Source organism: Enhydra lutris, unplaced genomic scaffold, assembly GCF_002288905.1.
Source record: "Enhydra lutris kenyoni isolate GAN:26980312 unplaced genomic scaffold, ASM228890v2 scaffoldscaffold10, whole genome shotgun sequence".
Taxonomy (NCBI): Eukaryota; Metazoa; Chordata; class Mammalia; order Carnivora; family Mustelidae; genus Enhydra; species Enhydra lutris.
The window spans coordinates 1576717-1600625 of NW_019154094.1; the positions used below are offsets into that span (position 1 = coordinate 1576717).

The window sequence follows — 23909 nt, forward strand, 5'->3', positions numbered from 1 at the left end:
ATATGCCCCCCCACAACCACCCACCAGACCCCAGAGGCCCTGTCAAGAAGTCTTGGCCCAGCTTTTTAAACCCTGATCAGCTCCCCAGGTTTCTTGCTTCCAAGGCCTCCTTCTCACTGCAACTCTGATAGTGCTCCCCCACCAAGCATGAGGCAGTCTCTGGGTCCCCCTCCCCCCGCCAGTCTGTCACTCCCAATGATAAGCCTATAGGCAGGCGCTGCTTACAGTGGGAGCTTTGCCTGGAAGATGTACTATGAAAGGCCTCAATAAGGCAAATTAGGCACTACTTGATTAAGAAATTCTTACTACACACGAAAAAATTAAAATTAAAAGTAAAAAAAAAAAAAGAAGAAGAAGAAAGAAAGAAAACAAATTCTTACACATAGCTCTATAAATTATTATCCAAACGGGTCAGGCTCTATCAGTCCCTTTTCACAAAGAGGAAGTTAAGGCACAACAAGGTCACCTATTCCGCCCAAGGTCACACAGCTGGGTTTGGGGCCCCAGCAGCTCCGCAACCAAAACCTGGCTCTTCACCACAGGCTCCACGGCCTCTCCCAGAAAGACACAGATAAAGCACAGCGCGGCCTTGAAGGCACTCCCAGTGTGGCTGGGCCGGTGGGCAGGCGGGGCTGCGGGACGCTCAGGGTATTCTGAGGCCTTCAAGGAGCAGGATGGAGGAGGGGCTCTCTGAGGAGACCTGAAGAGTGCGCCGCAGTCTGTAGGCCAGACCAGGAAGGTGAGGGCTCGTCAAGTCGGGAGCAAAGGGCCAGGGGCACACAGTAGCACAAGCACAGAGAACACCAAATGGGAACGAGAGGGGGGCCACGGCAGGTCACATAATGGACCCAGCCCATGCTCAGAGCAGGGAGCAACATGGTCAGAACCGACTGCAGTTTTAAATCGCTGGATCCAGCCGTCTGGCAGAGAGCTCAGAGCTGAAGCAGAGAGAAAATCTGTAGGTGCAGGCCAGCCCCCTGGAGTGAGATGGTGACAGGCAAGATGGGGTGGATGTGAGATGAAGGAGACAGTGAGGCAGGACCCAGGGGCTTGGGGCTTGTCTGAAGAGAGGGTCAGGGCAGGAAGGGAGGGCCTGCAGCTGGATGCCAGGGAACTACTGTGGCACTGTAGCTCGATCACTTCCCGAGGTTCTGAGCACGGACTGCTGATGGGTCAGCACGTTTCACCTACCCTGAGATGCACCGGTGTATCACCAACCACTAAGAGACAAATGGTGCCAAATGGAAAACATGGCCTGACCCCAGAAACATTAAAATGTGACTGAAAGGGACACACCTCACTCCTCATATCCTGAGTGCCCAGAGGCGGGCAGAGGTACCCGATCTCCCTCACACCCAACATAACATCTGGGACCCAGTGCCATCCCCAATCATCCCCTCCCCTCAAACATGTCTGAACAGACAGATGCCAAGGCTGGCACACAGCTTCTCTCCTCCCGCCGGGGCTGGGGCACCAGCTGCCACACCTGAATGCCACATCTCCCAGCCCAGCCCACCCACAGCTCCACCAGCAATCTTCCCACGCTCTGTTCAGAAACAGCTCTGGGGCGCTAGTGAAAGCAGCATCAGCACACCTTAGCTCCTGGGAAGTCCTTCTGCCTGGACTGCCCTCCCTCCAGTTCGCCCCACCCTCCTCACCCCCGGCATTCCTCTGCTCCTCTTCTGTACTGAGCCACTACACCCTGTTCATGCTCACAGAGCACTGTGGCTGACAAGTGCCGCATATGCAACTGGATGGGGCAGCCGAAGGAGTGAAGCAGGAGGCATGGAACACAGAGCCTTCTACTGTAAGGTCATCACCCCACCCCCACCCCCTGGAGGGCAGGGGGTGGGGGTGGGGGAGCAATCGCATTCCCCTGGGATTGTGTGAGAATCTGCCCGGCACACGGTTCAAGTGCTGGCCAACTGGGGGTCCTGATCTGCGCAGTGGTAATCAATGCAGTCACCGCCTCTCCGGACTCCTGCTAAACCAGGTGTGCTCCTGAGTGCTTGAAGGCTTTCCTGAATGCTAGTGACATCTGAGGGGAGCTACAGAAGATCCAGGGCAACAGACTTCAGCAGTCTCCAGGTGGATAACCAGCGAGGCCCTACATTGGCTGCTTTTGTGTCAGGGCAGAGATGCCCTCGGGCCCCGCCCAGCCTGCCTCCTAGAGCCAATGCCAGCTCTGCCCTCATCTGCCCTATGGCACCTAACCCTGGCTTTAGAAAAAGAGAGTAGGGAGGAGGGGTGACAAGGCTTCAGGGAGGGTCTCAGGCCCAGCAGGCTCCAGGCAGTGCTCACAGGGCCCTGTGCTAGTGCAGGAGGCTGCCTCTCCCCAATGCCCACCCCCTCAGCACCAGCTCGGAGCAGAGCAAAGGAGGAGGATGCTGGGTCTGCCCTGCCCATGGAGGGCCCCCACAGAAGTTGCCCCGCCACTTCTGCCACGGTGAAAGCCAGCACTCCTCGCTTTTACTGTCCGACAGACTCAGTAGAGGTATGCACACAAATACTCAAATAGCACTGTTTTATTAATAAATTCTGGGAGCCAGCTCCATGACAATGAAACAGATACGATCACAGAATATTACGCTGCAGTTAAAGGAATGAATTATACTCATATGTAACAAAGACAGAGAGCCAGGATGTGCTGAGGGAAATGAGCTGCCTTCAAAATGACAGACTCGCGTGCCAGCGTTTATTTAAAAACCACGTATGGTGTTCTAGGACGTATCTCGACACACAAAGACGTACTCTAGACTCAGGACAGTGGTCCCCTCCACAGTGACAGGAAAAACTGCATCAGTGACAGAGGCCAAAGTGGCCTCAGCTGTAACTCAAACACCTAACATTTTAAAAAGAAAAATGTATTTATTGCTTGTATACTGACAGATCAATAAAAAGAAAAGAAAAGAAAACACAACATTTTCGGCAGAGGATGGGGCGAAGGAAGGCCCAAGAGCACAGGCCACACCTGGATATGCAGGCTGGGGAGGTGCGGGGGGCTGTGAGTAGCCAGAGCCGGTTCTGCAGAGGGGATATTCTGGATCTGCAGGGACTGCACATAAGGACAGCAGCTTTCAGAGACAGCAGAGTGTGGAAGGTGACCCTAGACCTGGTTTGCCAGAATACATATTTACACCTGTAGTCCAGTGTAACTTTTAATAGTGCCTCATTCTCTCTAAAAGTGTCCTGGTGTGGAGGATAAGAAATACAGTCGCTCTGGCTGTAGGGTCAGGGAGGGAATCACAGCTAGGCCTCCTGACACACCGTCCACCACTGCCTCCCGTGTCTACTGAAGGCTCCACACGGTGCCACCACCATAAGGGCACAGTCCCACAAGTCCCAGAGCTGCACTGGCATAGAGCATTTTACAGATTCAGAAACAGAGATGCAGAAACGAAATTCCTGCCCAAAGTGACACAGCCCATGTAGAGTGTGAGACAACAGCATGAGCAGGACTTGGGCGAAGCCCTGGGGTTCTGCAGGGAGAATAAAAAGAAGACGTGGATATAAAAGAGACCCAGGAGGCTGCCTCCACAGGAGGAGACCCAGGAAATTCCACTGGTCTTTGCCAGCACCCACCTGCAGTCCATGTCCACACATCCCCCCGAGACAGCGAGAGCAGCTGCAGAAGGGACTGGCGTGGGGCACCCAGCCGAGAGATGGCACCTCCAAGTTGCCGAGGCAGCCCAGGAGTGGAGTCTCCATGCTGGTGCCAGGTGGCACTACCAGACAGGTAAGAGGCTCAGAGGAGCAGTGGGCAGGAAACCCCGGTGGGACAGAAGAAGGGGTCAGCCCAGATTCCACAGTGCTGGGAGGGAGGGAGCTACAGGGCTCATCCTGCCAATGAAAGCCCCTAGGAAAGAAAGAGCTGAAGGCTGCACGGGGCTCTTGGTAACAAAGCACCTTTCAGATTTGTCTTCTTATCCAACCCTTAGCAAATCTGTCATTCAGTGGGGCCAGCTTTCCTCCTCCTTCACTCAGCTGACTCACATACACACTTCTTCACTTCCATCTCCCTGCAAAGAGATGGGTGTCAGATCACCAGCCTCCCAGGCAGCTTGACAGAGCACACGGGTGACTCCACCTCATCCTCAGGGGGGTCACCGGGCTCTACAGGCCTGGGCCCGCCTGGGCGTGGGCACTTCTGGATACTGCAGTGGACTGGTTTCTCTGGAGCTGCTATCGCTCTCCTCCCTACAAGACCAGGGCTGTGATGGCTTTGGAACTGGGTCCCCAAAAGCACAAACACCTTCATCTAATTAGGAATGACACAGTTTGCAGGCTGGGCCAATCCCGCCATCTCACTGATGTGGCAGTGCAACTCTCTGTAAAGCAGGGATGCGGGGGCGCCCCGCGACCAGCAGGGGAGAGCCCACTGAGCCTCTGGACTCTGAAGCCGTCTGGCCCTGTCAACGAGGCCCACGCCCTCCGCACACAGCAGTCTCAAGATGCACTGGGTTTAGGTTTCACTCTTTCCTTTTTTGAGGAAGTGGAAACAAACACAGCATTAGACACGCTGAAACCTAGAGCAACTTTCATGGCCCGGTGGTGAGGTTAGCAACAGTGGTTTCTTGATGTGGGAGCAAGTAGCCAGAAGATGGAGCTGCTCCTTTCCAATGGGGAGGGCACCCGGCACACACCGAGAAGGAACGCTTGTCTCCAACACCAGGAAAACCTTGGAGCAGGAGCCCAAACCAATCTGGACCGCGCACTGCCAACTGCTGCAGCCGGCAGAGAACAGACAGGAGCATTCATTCAACAGTGATCTATTTACGGGGAAAATAAAACATATCGCGCACATGGTGAGGAAGGAGGAAGTCGGAGCAGACAGAGCTTGAGGGACTTCCACGCATGTCAGGGAAGGCAGACAGCAGACAGGCAAACAGGACAATGTGAGTGTACCAAAAACTATGAAAAAATAACCACACGGCATGTTACAGGAAATCCTCCCCTGACCTCTGGGCCCAGAGAAGTGGGCACCTCAGCCCCAGAGGCCACAGAGAATCAGAACCGGAGCAGAATCTGGAGAGTTCTGGCCCCGCCCCACCTTCAGGCAGTTGGCTCACCGCATGCCCCTGAGGGGCTTCCACCACAGCCTCCAAACCAAGAGAACCATGCCGGCAGCTGGCTGCAAAGGCAGTGATGCCATCTTGGACAAAGAGCCTGTGGCCTGCAGCCAGGGTCCACACTGGCTAGGAGGAGGGACTCTACCCAGGACTGTGCTGGAGCCAGCTCACATCAACCCATGAGAGCCTGGGGTGAAACTTTCAAGAATCTTAGGGACTGGCTGTTAAACACAGCCACTGTAAAAAATGCAATCATAGCAGTTCACAACAAGTTGTACTGAAAACAAAGGCAATGAAATACTCACAACTCTTCACTTCCTACTTATTTTGCCCCGCTACTATTGTCTAGGTAAATGGTGTGCTACCGAGGCATCTCTTCCCAACTCCACGTGTGGTATTGTCATGGAATGACATGGGAACCAGCCACAGTGGAAGTATTTCCACCACCAAAATTGGCAAATGCTAAAAATTAGGGCTTCATTCACTCCTTCATTCACTTCATTCATACTCAGTCCAATGTCTGTTTTTTTAAATAAAAGGGTTTTTTCATTTCTTATTTTTTTTATCAAGATGAAACAACATAAACTTAGCTATATAAATAAAGTTTTATCAGAACACAATTGTAACAATCCATTTCTATATTGTCTATGGCTGCTTCTGTGCTATAAATAAAAGCAGAGTTGTGACAGACTCTATGGCTCAAAATATTTACCACCTGGCCCTTTACAGAAATAGTTGGCCAACCCCTGGGGTTTAGATTTAAGAAAGTGATGGCGAAAATGTTAATAATGCAGATTAAATTTAAAAGTGTGTCATGCCTGTAGTCATTACATTGAGAATAACAAATGAACAAGGAAATAGCCTTCCAGTATTTGAAAACTTTTGTGTCATTCAACATTACATAAACAAAGCTATCAATCGACATTCATGTCAGAACTACACTCATAAACTGACTACAGATAAAGAAGTTCAGCAAAAATCAAGGAAAGCAAATCTGTGAAACAACTGCTACACAGAATTGACAACAAAGAGGGCTATGTATTTTATTATTTGTAAACTGTATACTATCCATCCTCTATATCAGTAAAATGTACAAACCTACAAGTGTATGTGCATGCATACTTTTTTTTTTTCCAGAAAAGCTAGTTGCCAAACATTTATTGGCACACCACAGAGTAAATTAGAGTACATTACTTCAAGGAACCCGAAATAAAGTTCGAATGAAATGAAAATCCATTTGCATAATTACTGTATTTCAACATTACATGCAAATGGAAAAGAGGGAAGAACTTGGATTCATTAGATATAGCAATTCTTGCCAATTATTGAATGTTTACTACAAATTGGCTCTAAGTTTCATCACCTGCACATGCAAACAGAATTTCTCTATAGTAACTGTTAGAGTCAAGCGAAAAAAATCCAACCTAACATAATAAAAGGTTCATGGACATAGCACTCCCTCTTATAAAAGTTAATGACAATATTATTCAGAAAGTCAAAACAAGTTAATTATTTTACACATTCCCTAACACTTTATACTTCATTTCTCTTACAATCACACTGAACAAATGTCATGCTTGAGTTTTTCCCTCCAGTCCCAGTTCAACTGTTCCCCCAGTGCACTGTGGGCACATCGTCATTTCCTACATGTACCATGACATGAAAGCATGTGGATGCAGCGTGACACAGCAGGGAGTGGATGGGACTCTTTACAGTGGGTGACCAGGAGAGACCTGAAGGAATCTGATGCTCACAGACCTGGGGAGGAGGCCTGGATGGTCATGAATGAGGGATAGGGAAGTATTACACATTGAGGAGAAAGAAAGAAGGGTTCAAGTCACAGAGCACCTGTAGATTATGATAATAATGAGTGGGATGTCTATTCTGAGTGCACAGGATCTTAACTGGCAGAGTGAGGAGATCTGATATTGCTTTGGAAGGAGAAAGAAGGAAGTTTCCCAACAGGGAGATGGTCAGGCATACACCAGAGACGGAGAAGAGACATTCTGACAGTAGAGCCACTACGACTTAGAGATAGACCGGAAATAGTAAGGTGGCAAAAAGCAGGAAGCACAGACGACACCAGGAGTTTAACAGAGCCACAGCCATGGCGTCACTGACTGCGATGAATAAAACCCATGAGTCCACGCACATCCTCTTTGTCCTGGTGGGCTGGACCCCAGTCCTCTGAGAGCCTGAAGAACAGGACTGGTGGCCCCGACTAGGGCAAAGCATCGCACGCTGCTGCTCTGAGCTTCCCGCGTGCGCGTGAGGAAGAACGCTACCCTCTCTGCGAGCTGCAGCGCACACCAGCCTGCGCCCCCTCCATATCCGACTGCTCTCAATAGTTCTCGAGTACTCTTCAGGCTAAAGCAGTCTGCTTTTATTTTCATTTTTTCACTGTTTAATTAAAAAGACAACGGAGCACAGAGAAAAACAAAAACAAAAAGTGTTCCTACTGCCCCAACGCAAGTGGTTCTCATTTTATCCAAAGCTCCAGTTTTTGTGCCTTTCCTAGTTGTGCTTGGCCAACACAAATACTCCTTTTCTTCATCCCGGCAAGACTTGTCTGTTTTTCCACAGAGCTTTCAGGACTGTTCTTCACAGCTCCATGCTACTTGACTCTGGAGATGCACGTGTTTCCTAAGCTTCTCCCATACCGTTAAATTAATGACATTAACAATCATTATTAAGTGAATATATTAACATTGTTATTAAAATTCAGCCTGTACCTGTTAATAGATTCCTAGGAGTAAAAGGACTAGATTCAAAGGACACCAACGTGGCTATGCCTCTCCCTACACAAAAACTTTCCAAAAGGGTGAAGTATGAAGTAGCTCCTGGATCCTGCCAGCAGGGCGGTGTGGGATGAGGCGGGCAGGGTGGGAGACAGACTAGGAGGCATAAAATAGCAATAGGGTAGTTTTAACTCGAGTCTTGATTTCCTGCCAATGCCTTCTTCCCACATGTCTAAGGACAAGGTATATTTTCTGGTTATTAATCACATCAACATTTCTCTGTCCCGTGATGTCTCTAAGATCTTGGGACAGTTCATTGTAAAAACCCTCTCCAGACCAAAAGGACGTTGCTTCCTAAAGGCGATTTCACTCACAAAATCAGATTTTGATCACCTCCCATCTGCAAATGCAGTACAAAGGGATTCAGAAAAGTCCAGACAGGTTTTCATCCTGACTGGGAGTCCCAACCAAAACACCTCTTCCAAAGTAGTACGCCTTTCATTCTACAAGTCTGAGATTTTATTCTACAACCTATTTCTTCCTGTTTCCCACCCCCAGGGAGCTTTCAGAAATGTGTAAAATTATGCAATGTTGTCTGGTAACTGCTCACTGCTCACACTAAAGGGAAGACTATCTTTGAGAAAGAACAGCATCTGTGAAAACCAAAGTTAAATATCTACAAACTCATCCAGGGGAATGAGTGCTCCTGTCCCCATTCCCAGAAAGGCAGGGAAGGGCTTGGACGTGCTCAGTGCCCATGATGCGCCCTTTAGTAGGGCAGGACTTGTTTGGTTCTCCCCTTATAGACACAGCAAACTTGAGACTGACAGCAAATATCTGATGTGGTTTGTCCAATGACAAACATCTCAGAGACAGAGCAGCAGAGATTTGAACCCAGGTCTCACTCCAAAACCCTTGCACGTTAAATATCTTCTTTCTTTTTTTCATTGTCCTCCCATCTGTCCATCTCTGTCCATCTGGGAGGCTCAAAGGATTTCTATTTGATTGTTAACTGCATTCATCAATCCAGACTTAAGAAACAAGAAGAAGACTTTCTTCTCCGTAAGACAAGACCTCACAAGTGGAGCGGATATGGCTCAGAGGCTCTAGAGACACTGGAATAACCAGAGCTGTCTGGCTGGGAAGGGGTTGAGACGAGTGGGTGGCAAGGAAAGGACAAGAGCCCCATTCTGCACCCCTCTGCTAGCCTAGGTGCAACCCCCCTCCCCTACTTCCCATGTGGAAAAAGACAACACAGTCCCAGGCCTTTACCCAAAGCACAAGTAATCCGAGGCCCCAGAGGTGTGCTGTCCAATCAGGCGGTCATTAAAATTAAACAGAATTTAGAAGTCAGTTCCTTGGTCTTAACCAGCCACCTGTCAGTCACCACCCATGCATGGCTCAGAGCTACCACCTGGGACAGCACAGACATAGACCATCTCCATCAGTGAGCAGTTTTCTGGAATGAAAGACCTCTGCAGGGATTCTCACACCCCTCTCCTCTCTGCAGGCTCTCAGTGTTGTCTCGTGGTGAAAGCTAACGCTCGGAGGTCAGCTATGCAGTGGCCAGGTGACTGGCTACGTCAACCGGCTTAGCCTTCCACTCCTCTATGAAATGGGATAATACCTAGCGGAGAGTGAGGGCACCTTAAGAGCTGCTGCTTTGGTTCTCCTATATCTATTAAGGCCCGAAGATTATAAAATAACCTTATGAACTCCATCTGCAGGTCTGTGGTCACTGATAGGATTATTCCCCCTTTTGTGCATAGCCTCCAGCAAGGACAACCTCCCTCCCTCTTTGGTTCACCTGTCACACAGATAGTACTCATTCCTTCATGGTCACCTTGGTGACAACAGAAGCTGGGCACTGTACCAGGCACTGACATGCTCAGCCTCTCAGGACACCACCACCAGGTAATGGCTCCAATAGCCCCCAGCCACAAATAAAGAGACTGAGCCTCAGAAACAGGAAGTGATTTGCCCCAAGTCCAGGCAGACAGAAGCAGGAGAAGGACCTGAAGGTGCTGCTCTCACAGCACAGCTGGTGCTCAGGGTTTAGAACCCCCTACAAGGGGAGTCATCCTGGGTGGGGCCTCACCCAGGGAGAGGGAGGAGGCTAGTGCCCTCCTGCAGGGCTGGACCTAAAGGGCTCACCACCCATAGAAGGGGCTGGACCAGTACAGCAACACCTAGGGCGCCCTCCCCCTTCCCTGGGTCCTGCCACTTGCCTCCAGAATCCCCAGACTCCCTAGAACTATGGGACACACACAGCACAGGCTCCGTGCCTGAGTGCTAACTATGCCACTATGGTTCCCAGGGAACCCACGTACACAGGAGGACCCCGAAGAGCTGAGTTCTAGAGAAGGCCAAGTAGTCCTAACAGGAATGAAGAGTATTCCAGGGAACCAGCCACCCCAACCCCAATACTCACGAGCTGAGCAGCTGTCTTGTCGAGGCTCACCAAACCTAAACTCTTACCCTCGACCCAACTCAACCCTCCCCAAATAGGCACTGCTTGCGCTCATCTGTAGTTTGAAACCAGAGATGAACCCACTCTGTTTCATAAACTGGTCACTGACCTTAACAGAATGAAGAGGCTCACTATGCACCAGCAGAAGAACAAGGTTGCCGGGGTGGGGGTGGGGGGTGTAATACAGGCATGTCAGACAGGTTAAAAGTGTGGAAAGATCAGACCACGGCACCAGAACAGCCAGAATACAGTGTTCCTGAGATAGGGGGCACTGGCCTTGCTGGGGGAGGCACCCTGGGCCCAGAGCCCAGAGAGGCAGGTAGGAAGTGAAGAGGGAGGGGAAAAAGAGGAAGGGTGGACCATGCAGGTGTGGGTACACTAGCAGGTCAGGAGCTAACTGATAAGCACCTGAGCACAGCTGGAGCAGAGGAGAAGCGAAGACACCTGAGCCAGAGACCGGAGCATAATGTGCTTGGCTGGTTCTGTCTGAATTCTCTCTAGACTTGATTACAAGTAACAGAAAAGTCAGCTTTCAAAAGGACCTCATCACCCAGAAAAGAAGCCACTGGCTCACACAACTGAAAAATTCAGGAAGGGCTCACCTTGGGCTGGTCAGGCCATGGTGTCTTAATCTTCCCTCAACTCTCTGGCCTGGTGTCACTCCCGGGCAGGTCGTCCCCAAGTCAGAGACCCTAGCAGCAACCTGCTCATATCCTCTCCCATTCATGTCTCCCCCCAATTCACCCCAGCAAAGTGCTAAAACATTCACAGGCTCTGAATGGGTCACAGGCCCATCCTCAAACCAACCACTGGCCAGGAAGATACAGCCCCGTGATTGGCTAGTTCCCAGTCACAAATCATCCAATCGGCATTGACCCGAGGGTAAGTACAGGAACTGGCAGCTTGGAGGTGGGAGGATGGGAGCTGCCCACTACCAGGCCTGGGAACTGTGAGTTGCCATGTATGTCAATAACTGGGGCACATCAGGATTGGGACCACATCCCATTCTCATGAGCCTTCTGAAGCAGCGTATGTACATCCTCCTGAGAAAATGAAGGCTGAAAACCTGACCTCATCCAAGGCTGCAAGGTGAATAGCAGATTCCAGCTCGGTCATGTCTAATGACAAAGCCTCAGTTTTCCACCCAGAGAAAGACTGTCTTCTCCATCATATGCTAGCTAAAGAACTCAGCCTTTATCCAGTCAGCCACACAGCCCCAAGAGAGAGGATGCGATGTCTGTTTTGGGACATTCACTCTTCAGCTGGTGTGGAGAGGAGAGCAGGAGGCAGACCAGCTGCGCTAGACCTCCCTGGAGATCGCATTTTGCAGGAAAGGAGCTGCCACAGGAGGGGGACCCCAGGACAGCTCTGAGGTCGCCTGCAGAGTGGTGGCACTGCCAACCACCACAGCACAGCATACCAAGGGCAGGAGGAAAGAAGGCGCCTCCCTTCTAGAATGGGCTGCTTGCACATCCAGGACAACTGTCAGCTGCAGAGGGGGGGTTCAGGTGCCCCTGGAAGCCGTGGCTCTAAGTGTATCTGGGAAAAGGCTTAGAGGCAGACAGGGCCTTGGCAGTGCTAGGCAAAGCCAACACACTCGGGGATAAGGAGGCAGTGTGGGCAGAGAGTTTGGAGAGAACGGAATGGCTAACACAGCAAGGTGCAAGGGGAATAGGGGACGACGGGCACCAATCAGTGTCAGACATCAGACATCAGGCCTCATTCACTCCTGCGGAGGTGCACTCAGCACCAACACTACAGCAGGGAACTGAAGACAGCACGATGACCCAGGAAGACAGCCTGGAGCGACAAACACAAGCACACTCTTGTGCCCAGGGTCAGCTCATCTCACAAAGCAGATGATGCCACTTCCTATTTCCCAACTTGGGGAAGCCCACCCCCCACCATGTTCACTGCAATCCTAACCGGAGTGTCATCACCAGGGTGACAAGCAGATGCCCACTCCCCTCTAAGTGAAGCTGACAGGCAGTTCACCAGAAACCCTAAGGTAGCGCCACCCACACCCCAGCCCAGCGTCCTTACCATTTCTGTCCTGCCACAGGGGAGAATGACGCAGGCTGGGGGCCCCTACTGTTTTGTTCGAAGCACAGGCCCTGCTTCTACATGCTCCTCCCTGACTTCCTGTGGACACTACCATTTTCTTTTCTCTTTTTTAAGATTTTATTTATTTACTTGACAGAGATCACAAGTAGGCAGAAAAGCAGGCGGGGGTGGGAGGGAAGCAGGTCTCCCCCACCCCAAGCAGAGAGCCCAATGTGGGGCTCAATACCAGGACCCCGGGACCATGACCCAAGCTGAAGGCAGAGGCTTTATCCCACTGAGCCACCCACCAGGCGCCCCAACACTACCATTTTCTTATAAGGGCTCCTTCACCCCCATGCCAAACCGGAGTTATTCTGCAGTTTTCAAACTGGAAGCAAAACAGTGAAGCCCCTCTTCTTCAATGGCCTGTCAAGAGGTCACACTTGACCTGCTGCATTTCCCACCACATAGAAGATGTCTGTCCATAAGACAGACAGACACACATGCCCCACTCTGACTCAGTGATGGGGTGAGGGAAGTTACAAGCAAAGGCAGGACAAGCTCACACAACACCTGGAAGGGTGATATTTCTGCCCTTTGGGGAGAAGTTAAGTTCCTGCATTCAGTGGCAGCACTGCCTTGTCACCAACCTTCAAACTGAATTGTAAATGCTTGAGAAGCTCCTCTAAAATAGAAGTGAAAGTGAAATACCCATTCGCAAACCCTTCCTCCTATGAGCATGCCTAAAACCTAACATGTGGCCCACTTCTATCGCTGCTAGGCTACCAGCATCCAGCAAGGGAGGTGCAGACATCACCAACTTCAGGAGCTTGCTGAGTGCCACCCCTACCCCAACAGACAAAGGGAAAGAAAAATGGAGAAGGCTGTGAAAGATCATCTGACCCCACCCTTCTCAGTTAACCTAAGGGGAAGAAAAGCCAGGCCCGGAAGTGCAGGTACCAGTTTCCGGTTACCCAGGTTAACCAAGGGCAAGAGGAAATGGGCAGGATGATCAGCTTTCAACAGACCATCCAGTGTCCATCCATGCCTCTGAGCCAAGGGGACAGAAGTCCGGAGAACTCAGCTCTCACCTGGTCAAAGGGAATCGCTTCACGGGGACAGGAGGCCTGTGTGAGTCTGGGCCTCCGGGACTGTACCACCTCCCCCTGGCTGCACTGGATGCAGCACCAGGAGGGATGATGGGGACAGGGGAACAAGCAGCACCGTGACAGGCTCTCCTAGACTTCCAAAGTGCTCCTCAGCCTAGCATAGGGTCAGAAGCTGCACCCCAGCACGGGCGCTAACACAAGGTAACAGCAAAGTACCCAAGTGTGACTACGGGCAACTCAGAGTCTGAAGGTTCAACCAGGAGTGGGTACTCAGAACCTCATGCTGTGACCTCAGAATATCCAAACCACTCCTTCGCTTACTCCAGACCTTACATTTCAGTGACACACATTTCTGTGCCTGGACCCAAGTCTCCCAGGCCAGGACCACGGCCAACTATTTGATGGTATTATCACAGCAAAGAGATGATTAGGGGCGCCTGGGTGGCTGAGTGGGTCAAGCCTCTGCCTTAAGCTCGGGTCATGATTCCAGGGTCCTGGGATCGAGCCCCGCATCCAGCTCTCTGATCAGCAGGGAGCCTGCTTCCTCCTCTCTCTCTGCCTGCCTCTCTGCCTACTTGTGATCTCTGTATGTCAAATAAATTAAAAAAAAAAATCTTTAAAAAAAAAAAAGAGAGATGATTAAACTGCACGCATTCAGGAAACATTGTCAGCTTGTTCCCCACCCCTTAACCCCTCCCACCAACAGGACCCCGATGCTTCCTAGAGGCCTCCCCTCTATTCTGGGATGGTCTGGATGAACTAACACCATGCCCAGACTTAGGGGTGCACCAATTAACACTAATTCCATCAAAGCCCAGAAAAAGCATCAAGGAAATGTCTGCTGAAACTTCTGGGAAAGCATCACCTTCTCTTCCTTCTTCTGGATGATGGTCAAAGAAGGTGAAACCCCAATTGGGGGAGCTGGGAAGAAGACACCCCACTGTGTGAAGGCAACATGACAAAAGAGACAGAGCGAAACCAGGTCCTCACCTGAGAACAGACTCACTTCTGAGACTCTGAGTGGCACAAGCCAACCAGCCCTTTTGCATTTACGGTCCTGTCATGAGCACAGCGTGACCCTCCCTCTGGGGGTGGCTTGGCCAAAAGAATTAGTAAAAGTAGAAGACAAGTGCTCTGCTGGCATCTATCTAACTGAACACTTGAAGGAAATAATGTAAAACAACTGGAGGAAAGAGGGTAAACTGTTCCTATTTTATAACCTGCACATCAGTGTTGCTCCTCCACAGACAGTACTAAAGCGGCTTGCTAACCGCTTGCCTGGCACAGCTGCAAGATGCACGGGGTAAATAAAGTTGGAAAGTGTCTACCTGAAGTGGTTTCCAAAAGGGCTGGCCTTAAGAGGAGGGCAGTTAGATACCCTGGGGATCACCTGGAGAAAGAGAATATGGCCACAGTCCCCATGGCAAGAGGGGTCAAGAGAGCTACTGGAACGGGAGAGGGCGTGGGGGGGGACAAGAAGAACCCAGACGCCATGTGTGCAAGAAGAGCTACAGCCAGCTTGGCCAGAACCAAGTGTGACCAGAGGTGTGGGTAGGGGACGGAGCCAACGTTATGTATAAGTATGGGCAGGGCACTGGGGCTACTAGAGCCTGGAAGAGGGCTGCCAAGCCGCCTGCTGCGCTCTCGGTATGAGCCATGGTCACATACACATGAGTCTTCCATGAGAGGACCACAGAACCACCCTCTACCACCACCACCGCCACAGAGTCAAGGCCGGCCACAGCCAGCCACCTATGAAATCACTCTGCTCACCGTGGACGGGTGACCAGGATCTCCACAGCAGTCATGAGCTGACCCATCACAGGCTATGACCTGGAAGAAGCATCACCCGCTTCCTGGCCCCGATGAAACCCAGGGAAGGGGGTGTCCAGAAAGGGTCTGGTTTGTCATGAGACTTTTTAAAAGAGTCCCAAGGTAGCATTTGAACAGTATCTCCAGGGTCCACAGACAGGCAGGAATTTAAGATTAAGAGTCATCTTTTCTGTCAGGGGTGAAAAATGCCAGCCAAGAGACAGGAAGGAAAAAAAACGCCTCATACCTTTTCCTCAGCCAGTTCAAGAGACAGCACAAAGCATTTCAGGTACAACTTTTCTCCCAGCCTGACATAAAAACATACCATAGACAAATCCAGCATGAGGATCCATACTTGGGTAGGAGAGTGGAATGCCTACCTTGTACCAACTATGCTCTCTCAGGTGACAGGGGAGGCGGCAGCAGGTGGGTGAGGCCTGGTGGGGGGTAGGGAGAGGAGGATTCCCAATTCCAGTGTGATCCCTTCTAGCTGTGTGTCTACTGGGCCTCAGTCTATGCACCAGTAGTACCTCCCTCCCTGTGCTGCTATACAGAGTGGATGTTTTGAATTCGTGAGAAGTGCTGGAAAGTACTGGCCCCTAGTACCTGCTCGGTGGTAAGTCTTGCTCCCAAGACTGGCCCTTCTCACAGGAAGATCAACAAGCTTCTGAGCACCAGCTCACTATGGAAGTCATAGAAACATGGGGATTATCTCAGGCTCCACTACCAAGGAGCCTGCAATCCCAGGAAAACATAATCAACAAGACCTGTTATCAGCAGGAATGTAGGGTTTTTAAGTTATGTAGAGTGCCTGAGGGGAACTGTCTGGGATGAAAGCGGGAAAGGTTTCTGGAAAAGGAGAGCCAAAGGAATGACAGAAGGCCACACATGTGAGCCACAGAGGGTCCATCCCAGGTGTCACGCACAACAAGAAAGGTTAGCTTACAGATTTAAGTAGATGCTGTTCTGATGATAAGACACAACTTCATTTCAAAGCATCACTAGATTAAGAGTAGCTTCTTTCCTTGAATTTTCTCATAAAGCAGCTATTGGAAGTACATCTGCCATTATGTGGAAACTGCGTATTTCTGATCACAGGAATGGATCCTGACAGGCAAAAAGGTCAGGAGCCACTAGGCTAGAAGATATCAAAAGGAGAAAGGTTGTGGGAACTGCGAAGGAAATAGAAACACGAAACTTAACATTTAAAAACACTGTATTTATGAGGTTAAACTTCAGAAGACACAGCGAAGTCCAAATTCCCTGCTGGGCACCGCTTAAGTGGGAGGCAGGAGACTGTCATTAAACCCACCACCTCTGAGCCAGGTATAGGCCCATAGGGTCCTCTGCAACACCGGAGAGGTCACTAATCTCTACCCTCCCCTAAAATGAAGACAGAGCATCTACCTGTAGGACTAGCTCAGAAAGCAAACCAGGAAGCAAGTACGGTACCTGGCATGCAGCAGATGCTCTGCAGGCTGCGGCTGTCCACTCTGCAGCCTCCGGTGGATGGATAGGGGAAACCTCACTGCAGTCCCAGGAGCGTTCAAAGGCTTTCAGCCCCACCTGCCTGGCAGTAGCACATCACCTGATGTGACCCTTCTTTTTTATTGGGCTCTTCACACAATCACAGAACATAATCTCCAGGAACTCTTGGGTAGAAGTCTGGGGGTCCAGATGGAAGGCCCAGGCATGTCTGCACAGCCACCTGGCACAGTGGTTCTGGACTGTCACAAGCCAGCTCTGACAATAATCAAGGGCTCCCCCAAGTGCAGCTGGGCCTGCCTCCCAGGACCTCTTGCCTTCCCCTTCTAGGTTTGCCTCAGAAAGCCAGACGAAGCAAACCAAACCCCAAGGTACAACAGCTCTTCAAATACTTGAAAGCAGACCCAGGCCCTTCATAGAGGCTGACACTTGCCCCCTTCCCATTCCACTGCTGAGAAGGCAAATTGTTGAAGGATTTGCCAGCCATCCCTCCAAATTCTGTTTCCCTCAAGGTCAGAGACAAACCAAGAATGGACTTCCTATATCTGACTCTAAAAGTTTTCATTCTGAAAACTCAAATTATGACATGTTCTAGAAGTCATTTCATGCTCTTCAAAACTCTGAACTACCTCTGAATAAGACACATAAAGAACTGCCCCATTTGTACTGAAGAGCTGTAGCCCTGTAAGACCACCCCTGCACCCCCCCATGCCCCACCCCACCTCAGACTGCCCATGTGCACATTCTCTTCCTCTTCCAGGTCCCTCCGGGGCAGGGGCTGGGCATCTCCAGGTCCAACCCCCCCACACCCAACAGCATAAGCAATTGCTAGAAATGTTTGTTCAACTGTTGAGCCACCTTTTTCAGTTTCACCATATTTCTCTATAAACAGTGTGTACCAGTTGGTGACTAAGATGTTAGTGTACGGCCTCCCCAGACCTAGAATTTAGAGACCACTTTTAAGCATCACATGCAGAATACTGGTATGTCTTCCTCCCGCAGGAAATTCCCTCCAGTTCACGGACTTACCGCGTCGATGTTTGCTCAGTTCTACATGTGTGCCCTGACAGTGAACAGGAGGAGCTTCAGATGGGGGCTCCAAGTGGCCAGGCTGAAAATGCACGGCCTATGCAGTCACTCACCAAGCCACAAAGTCAGTCACCCATTCCAACAACCAGCTGAGAGGTCCCAAAGGGACCAAACAGACTCAAGACAGCACAGGGCGGGGGGTGGGGGAAGGCACAACTTCTACAAACAGAGACAAAGCCACAGCTTCAAGAAGGGGATTCAGAGTGGGGGTTGGGCAGAGACCTGCCTATAGAACTGCCCATCCCTAGGAATTGGACCAAGTTCTGGTTCTGGCTAAACTGGAGCTCTGTCTGAGAAGATGCTTATACAGACACCAAAACTGAGGCACCTCTCCTTCACCTAACCCCAAGGCTAGCACCCTTGAGGTGCACGTCCTGCCATACACAGCGACATCCTGAGCTCAGGAGCCCAGGTGACCATGGAGCCTTTTCACATCTGTATCAAGACAAAGGCCCCTTCCCACAAGCTGATCTTGGGACAGTCCTCCAGGCCTCCGTCTCCAGCCAGGACAACATACTCTGATGACAACTAAAGTCACTTCTGAGGACCACCAGGAGACCTCTGCGGAGACAGACTGTAAAATCCAACTTCTTCTGAGGGACAGAGTGAGTCAGAACAAGGACTTACACCTGCTTCACAAGTCACACTTGTTACTTGCCTGTCCCAAAGTCATAAAATGCCACACTGCTCTCTTCAGTCATCCTGGCCACATATAAAGAGCAAAGACAGAAATGTCATTGCACCTGGGCAACCAGAATGATCAGAGAGCACCCACACATTTAGCTTTTATACCCCCTACCGTGTTGGGGAGAATCAGTACCTACAGCCTTCCCTTTTACAATTTTTAGCAACCCTCCTTTCAGCAGGATCAACAGCATTTCAAGTTAACATAAGTGCTATAACCTTGAAGCAAAAAACAAAACTGGCATGCAAGACTTATGAAAAGTTCCATTATCAGCTGGCAGTTGCCACACCACAGTATGCTCTGGCCCAGGATTCTGTCCCTGCCAGAAACCTTAAGATGTTTCCAGGACAGGCTAATATCATCACTCTGTTAGATCTATCACAGGTAAATCTAAACCAATTTGTAATCTCATATAAACTTACATGGGACAGAAAAGGCTCCCCACATCTTTTCTTGCCAGCTCACGAACACTGCCCTCTCAGGCCTCTTCAGAAACCATCTCTTCACCTTTGTGAGCAGTGTGGTGACATTAAGAATTAGAAACACTGTCAGTTAAACTCTGGGTAAGTCCCCAACTTTAGGGCAGTCACCTCAAATGAAGTCAGCAGAAACAAAAGCAGCTTGTCCTCTCCTGGTTACAGGAGTCACCCACTAAACAGCACTGACTGTCATCATGCAGTTGGCTTCCGCACCTGCAGGAAGGGGAGACCGGCTGCTCCCTCCACCTCCCTTACAGGGAAGCTGCAGGGAAGCAGGAGACCCTGCGGAAGTGCTGCAAAATAATATACAGTATGTATCTCTGTGCCGAGTTCTGTTAGAATTTTGCTATTTTAAGAAGTTCAAAGAATGCACCCTGCATTAAAAGAAAAAACTTTTAAAACAATTCATGTTAGAACACGCACCCTGGTTCACATTCTGGAAGGAGTTTTATGGGTGCATATAACAGTTCCCAGTCCCACTTTGTAGACAAGGACCCTGCAGCCCAAAGAAGCTAGGTAACATCTGAAATCTTCAAATGCCCACAGGTAGGAAAATTATCATTCCTTGTGTGTCCCTCTGTAGAGGCCTCTTGGTCTATGACCATCTCCCACTGGCACCTGATGTCTGCGTAACTGTGAGAAAGAAAGTAGTTTTTGAAGTTTGCTTCTGGAGAGACCGACCACTGGGAGGCCTTTCTTTACACAGACATCTTCCGCAAGTTCAAGTCCCTTCTTCCCCCTCAGTGCCTTCTCTGGCCTCTCCCTGGTCTGATTACAGAGATGCTCACCTGCTCTGAGCAAGGCCTGCCTTGTGCCATTATTCAACTCGTTATGAGGATGCAGTACCCACACCACCGTCTGTCAGACCTATTCTCAGATGCCAGACTAACATCTGTGTTCTTCACAGTTCTAGAGAGTTCTGAATTAGAATACTCCAAGACTGAACTTCAGCGCCTATTAAAGTCACACGGGCTTCATAGGCCAAAGGAGGATTCTAGGGTTCCGTCAGTTTAACCAGCACTTAGCACTCTAAAGCGCCTAACGCTTCTGCTCTAGAGTAAGAACAAACAAACCATGTTCCTGAAGCCCACATTCTGGTCAGGAAGACAAACCCCAAACTTCCATGAAATAGAGTATCCAATACAGACGAAAATCTAATCACCTGTTGAGGAGACTGTGCTTGGGCAGACGGACTCCAATTTCTGGGCAGAAGGAAGACATGGCCCTCGACTCCATCCACCAAGATTAAGCTGGGACAAAGGCGCACACTGCGCTTCAGGGATTTCTAACACCTTGGCATACACACGCCACAAGGAGGGTAAGGCTTAGATTGTTCTAAAAAAACTATTAGCTGCTTTTTGAAAGAGAGCGTAGAGGATTTACTTTATTACTAAGTTGAAAGAAATTATTAACTCAGAGCCTGTTGAATTTCAAATACCCTAGAGACTAGAAATGTGAACACAGAGACAACTTTCCTCTCAAGAACTCCTCTGTCAAGGAGATGGTCAATTTGTTACTTCACTAACTTCTCAGATACTTGTGGATATTAATCGGTCAGTTGCCGGACATTGATTTTTCAAGCAAAAGCTAAGTTTTTTAACCATAATTGCATGCCCATAAAGGTAAGCATTACATGACACAATTCTCTGTCGCTTCTCTCAGAAGAGGTTTAATTTTAGTGTTGGCTCTTCAACACTGTCCCCATTTTTTTTTTCCATGAGCATCTTAAATATGTGTCAACTAACTATCCCAAAGTGGAGTTCATAATTGGGCAAAGTAGAGAAAAACAGCTGTGCACCAGCAATGCCTTCTTGGAGCTACCTTGCTCTCACGTGAGTTCAGGCCAATCCAAAGAACCTGCAGAATTATGGCTGCACCATCTCTGCCAGTAACCTATTCTGCCATGGCTCCAGTTTCTGTATGTGGTTTGCTCCAAGCCACGCTCCTGTCAAAAGGTTCTAACAATGCTCACGGATGGTCACTGGCAATGGCAGCATTTAAAGGAGGCACTTTCTTCATCCTTCATCTCAGAGACAGTTTCCCAATTCCATCCACCACACTTATATCAGAACTCCATGCACACCCATTAGTGATGGAGTCCCTCGAAACAAACCATAAGAAATGTGAACCCCATCCCATGGAAACCACCATGGGCTTCTATGAATGCAAAATATCTGCATACACTAAAATACAAAAACCTGAGATTTGTTTCCTTCTCCCTCTTCTGGCTAACCCCCCTTCCTCTTCTCCCTCCTCCCCCACCAGGAACCCTTTAGATTACAGCCTTACACAACACTGGAACCCCTGAGGTCACTGCTCCACCTAATCTACAACATCGTTACTGCCTGTCAAAGTGCCTCCTGATCCCAAAGCTCTCCTAGGTGGCATTAAGGATCAGTGCTAATATCTCAGCAACCTCTCAGAGTCTCCCAAAGGCAAACAAGCACATAGAATTCAAGAAATTATACTCTGGACAAAAGATGCAAAAGTCACCAGGTTCCATTTCTCATGTCACTTGCTTTATCCTCTAACATTTCAATCTTGGGAACCACAGCAGCACCAGTTACTGCAAAAAATTCTGGAAGGTTTTATATAGCTTGTGCCTACTCCACCCCCAAAGTCATAACAAAAATGTATACAACATTTGTTAAAAACAATTACCATCAAGTTAATCTTAATGGGGCCTCAAGACTAGGGATAAGAGGATTACTTATGATATAAAAATCAGTGTTACAAAGACCATAACTCCTCAATTTCTACCAAAATTGTACAAGCCAATGTGAATTACTCCAAAAACACCAAGTTTAAAGCTTAGTGCTACAAGTCAAACTCACATAAGGGAAAACAAAAACCCTACAGTGAGAGAAACCTGAGTTACCTGGCCCAAGACAGTTTTTCTTCGATCCCCAACATACTAAAAAGTGATCTCAATGGCCACTTCCTGGTCTCCCAGCAAATGCAGGGGCTCACTTCATACCTGGATGCCACCACATCTTCCTATTGCTCAACCTGCTCCTGCCACAGGGGAAAATGACCCCTACTGCCAACAATCCCTTGGAGAAAATATGAGAACACTGTGAGTCTGCCCCTACACATACGAAGGGGGGGCAGAGGAGCTCCCTCTGCAAACAGTAGCCTCGGTGGAAGGCCATCTGAGAAAGCAACACCCTGGGGTTAACCCTGACGGTCTAGGTGACAAACCACCAAGCTGGGACCCTCAAGCAGGGGAAGGGATATCCAAAGGAGAGCTCTTGAAGAAACTGGAGACAAAATAATCACCTGTAATTCACACCAAAAAGCGAGGCTCTGGCTTGATTAGAGACGCAATGGGCATTTAGGGCCAGAAACGTAACAGGAAGGATCCCACCCTCCCCAAGATCACCTATGGTCAGCAGCAATCCCAAGAGGGATCCAGCAAAGGCATGTCCACTCGCAGAACCAAGGAGGGGGACTCTCCACGCGCCCTGGGCACCTGGCTAAGGGCAAAGTAACCTGGGGGGGTTCCCTCTGAAGCCGGGAAGGTGCTTCCAGCCGGGAGAAGAGGGAAGGAGGACTTCCCTGATCACCCAGAAGGCCAAGACACAGGCGGCACAGGCTCCCGAGTCATACCCCGGACACCAGTTGCTCCACAGCCTTTCTCCCTCCCCTCCCCCACGCCAGGAGGACTTCCAGGGGGTCGCGAGTCCCCGGGGAAGGGCAAAGCGGGTGAGCTCCGTCAGAAGCAACAAGGGTCGTAGAGCTGGAGCGAGAGAGAAGGGAAAGCTCTGGCCTCAGCTCCCGTCTGCTCCCTCCGCCCAGGCCGCACGGAAGCCTCGGCCTCACGTACCGAGCGCCGCCAGACTGCCCGACCTGCCCCCGGCTCGGGCCCGTGGGGCGAGAGACCGAGATGGCAGCGGCCCTCGGTGGTAGGTGGGCGTCAGGCGGGTACCCTGAAGCCCGGCGGGCGAGGGACACTGGGGAGGGGGAGGGTCCCGGGCCCACGCGGCCTCCGTCCCGGCCCGCGCAGCGGGTACTTACGTTGCTCTGGGGGTCGATGGCCTGCAGCAGCCGGTCCCTGATCTGCTGCGGAGACGCCGGAGCCGCTGTCATTGCCTGGGCGAGGCGGGGGGGAGCGGCCGGGCCAGCGGGCGGGCGGGCTGAGGCGGGGGACGGGGGTCACTCACTCGCCGGCCTCCGGGAGCGGAGCCTCATGTTCCCCGCGGCGCCGGGGGAGGAGGGGGCGCGCGGGGTGGCGGAGAGGGGAGCCGGGGCTCGGGCCCGGGGCGCCACCGCCACCAGAGGAGGAGGAGGAGCCACCGGAGCCGCCGCCGCTGCTGCCGCCGCCTCGAGAACCAAACTCCAGTGAGCTGCCCCCGCGCGGAGCACTCTGGGTAACCCGCGCCGCACGCAGCGTCGGCGCCACGCTGAGGAGGTTGGGAGATGGGGCGGGCGGAGACGCCGGGCCTAGGCGGGGCCGCGCGCGAGCCCCGCCCTGTAGCCCCACGCATGCGCGCGCAGGCGCGCTAGTCCGCCATCACGCCCCGCCCACCACCCGGCGGAGGGAGCCGTTGGGAGGCGGTTGGGCGGGGCAACGGCCGCCGCTGGGAGTCCCCGCCCTCGGCTGGGCCATGGGGAACTGAGGTTTCCGACGGAAACGCGCGGTGCGCGCGGAGTCCTTGAACCTGGGCGCTCCAGGAGGCCGCCTCTGCTGGGGGAGTTGGGGGAGGAGCGACGGAAGGATTCCTCATTGAGGAGGAAAGCCTTCCCCGTACAGACGGAGGTGACGGGAGTCGCGGGCGGGAGAAGCTGCTAAGTTTTCTGAGCCGGGGGTTCTCAGCCCCTTGATCGCTGTTCCTGGGGGCGAGGGAAACAAGACCACCCCGTGATAATGTGTGCGGAAGGGTCACTTCAGGAGCGCTGAAGACCGCCCCACCCTTCCAGAGGGAGTGGG

General features: G+C 51.0%; 1 protein-coding gene across 1 annotated transcript in view; it reads right to left on the reverse strand.

Annotated features, from left to right (window-relative positions):
• The window catches only part of LOC111143986 (mediator complex subunit 26), a 52155-nt gene extending 29046 nt beyond the window's left edge, over positions 1–23109 (reverse strand). Inside the window, exon 1 of the mRNA XM_022498043.1 lies at positions 22997–23109. Coding sequence (XP_022353751.1) covers positions 22997–23068 — 72 coding nt within the window. The 5' untranslated portion in view covers positions 23069–23109. The remainder of the gene's footprint in view (positions 1–22996) is intronic.
• Positions 23110–23909: the final 800 nt, after the last annotated feature.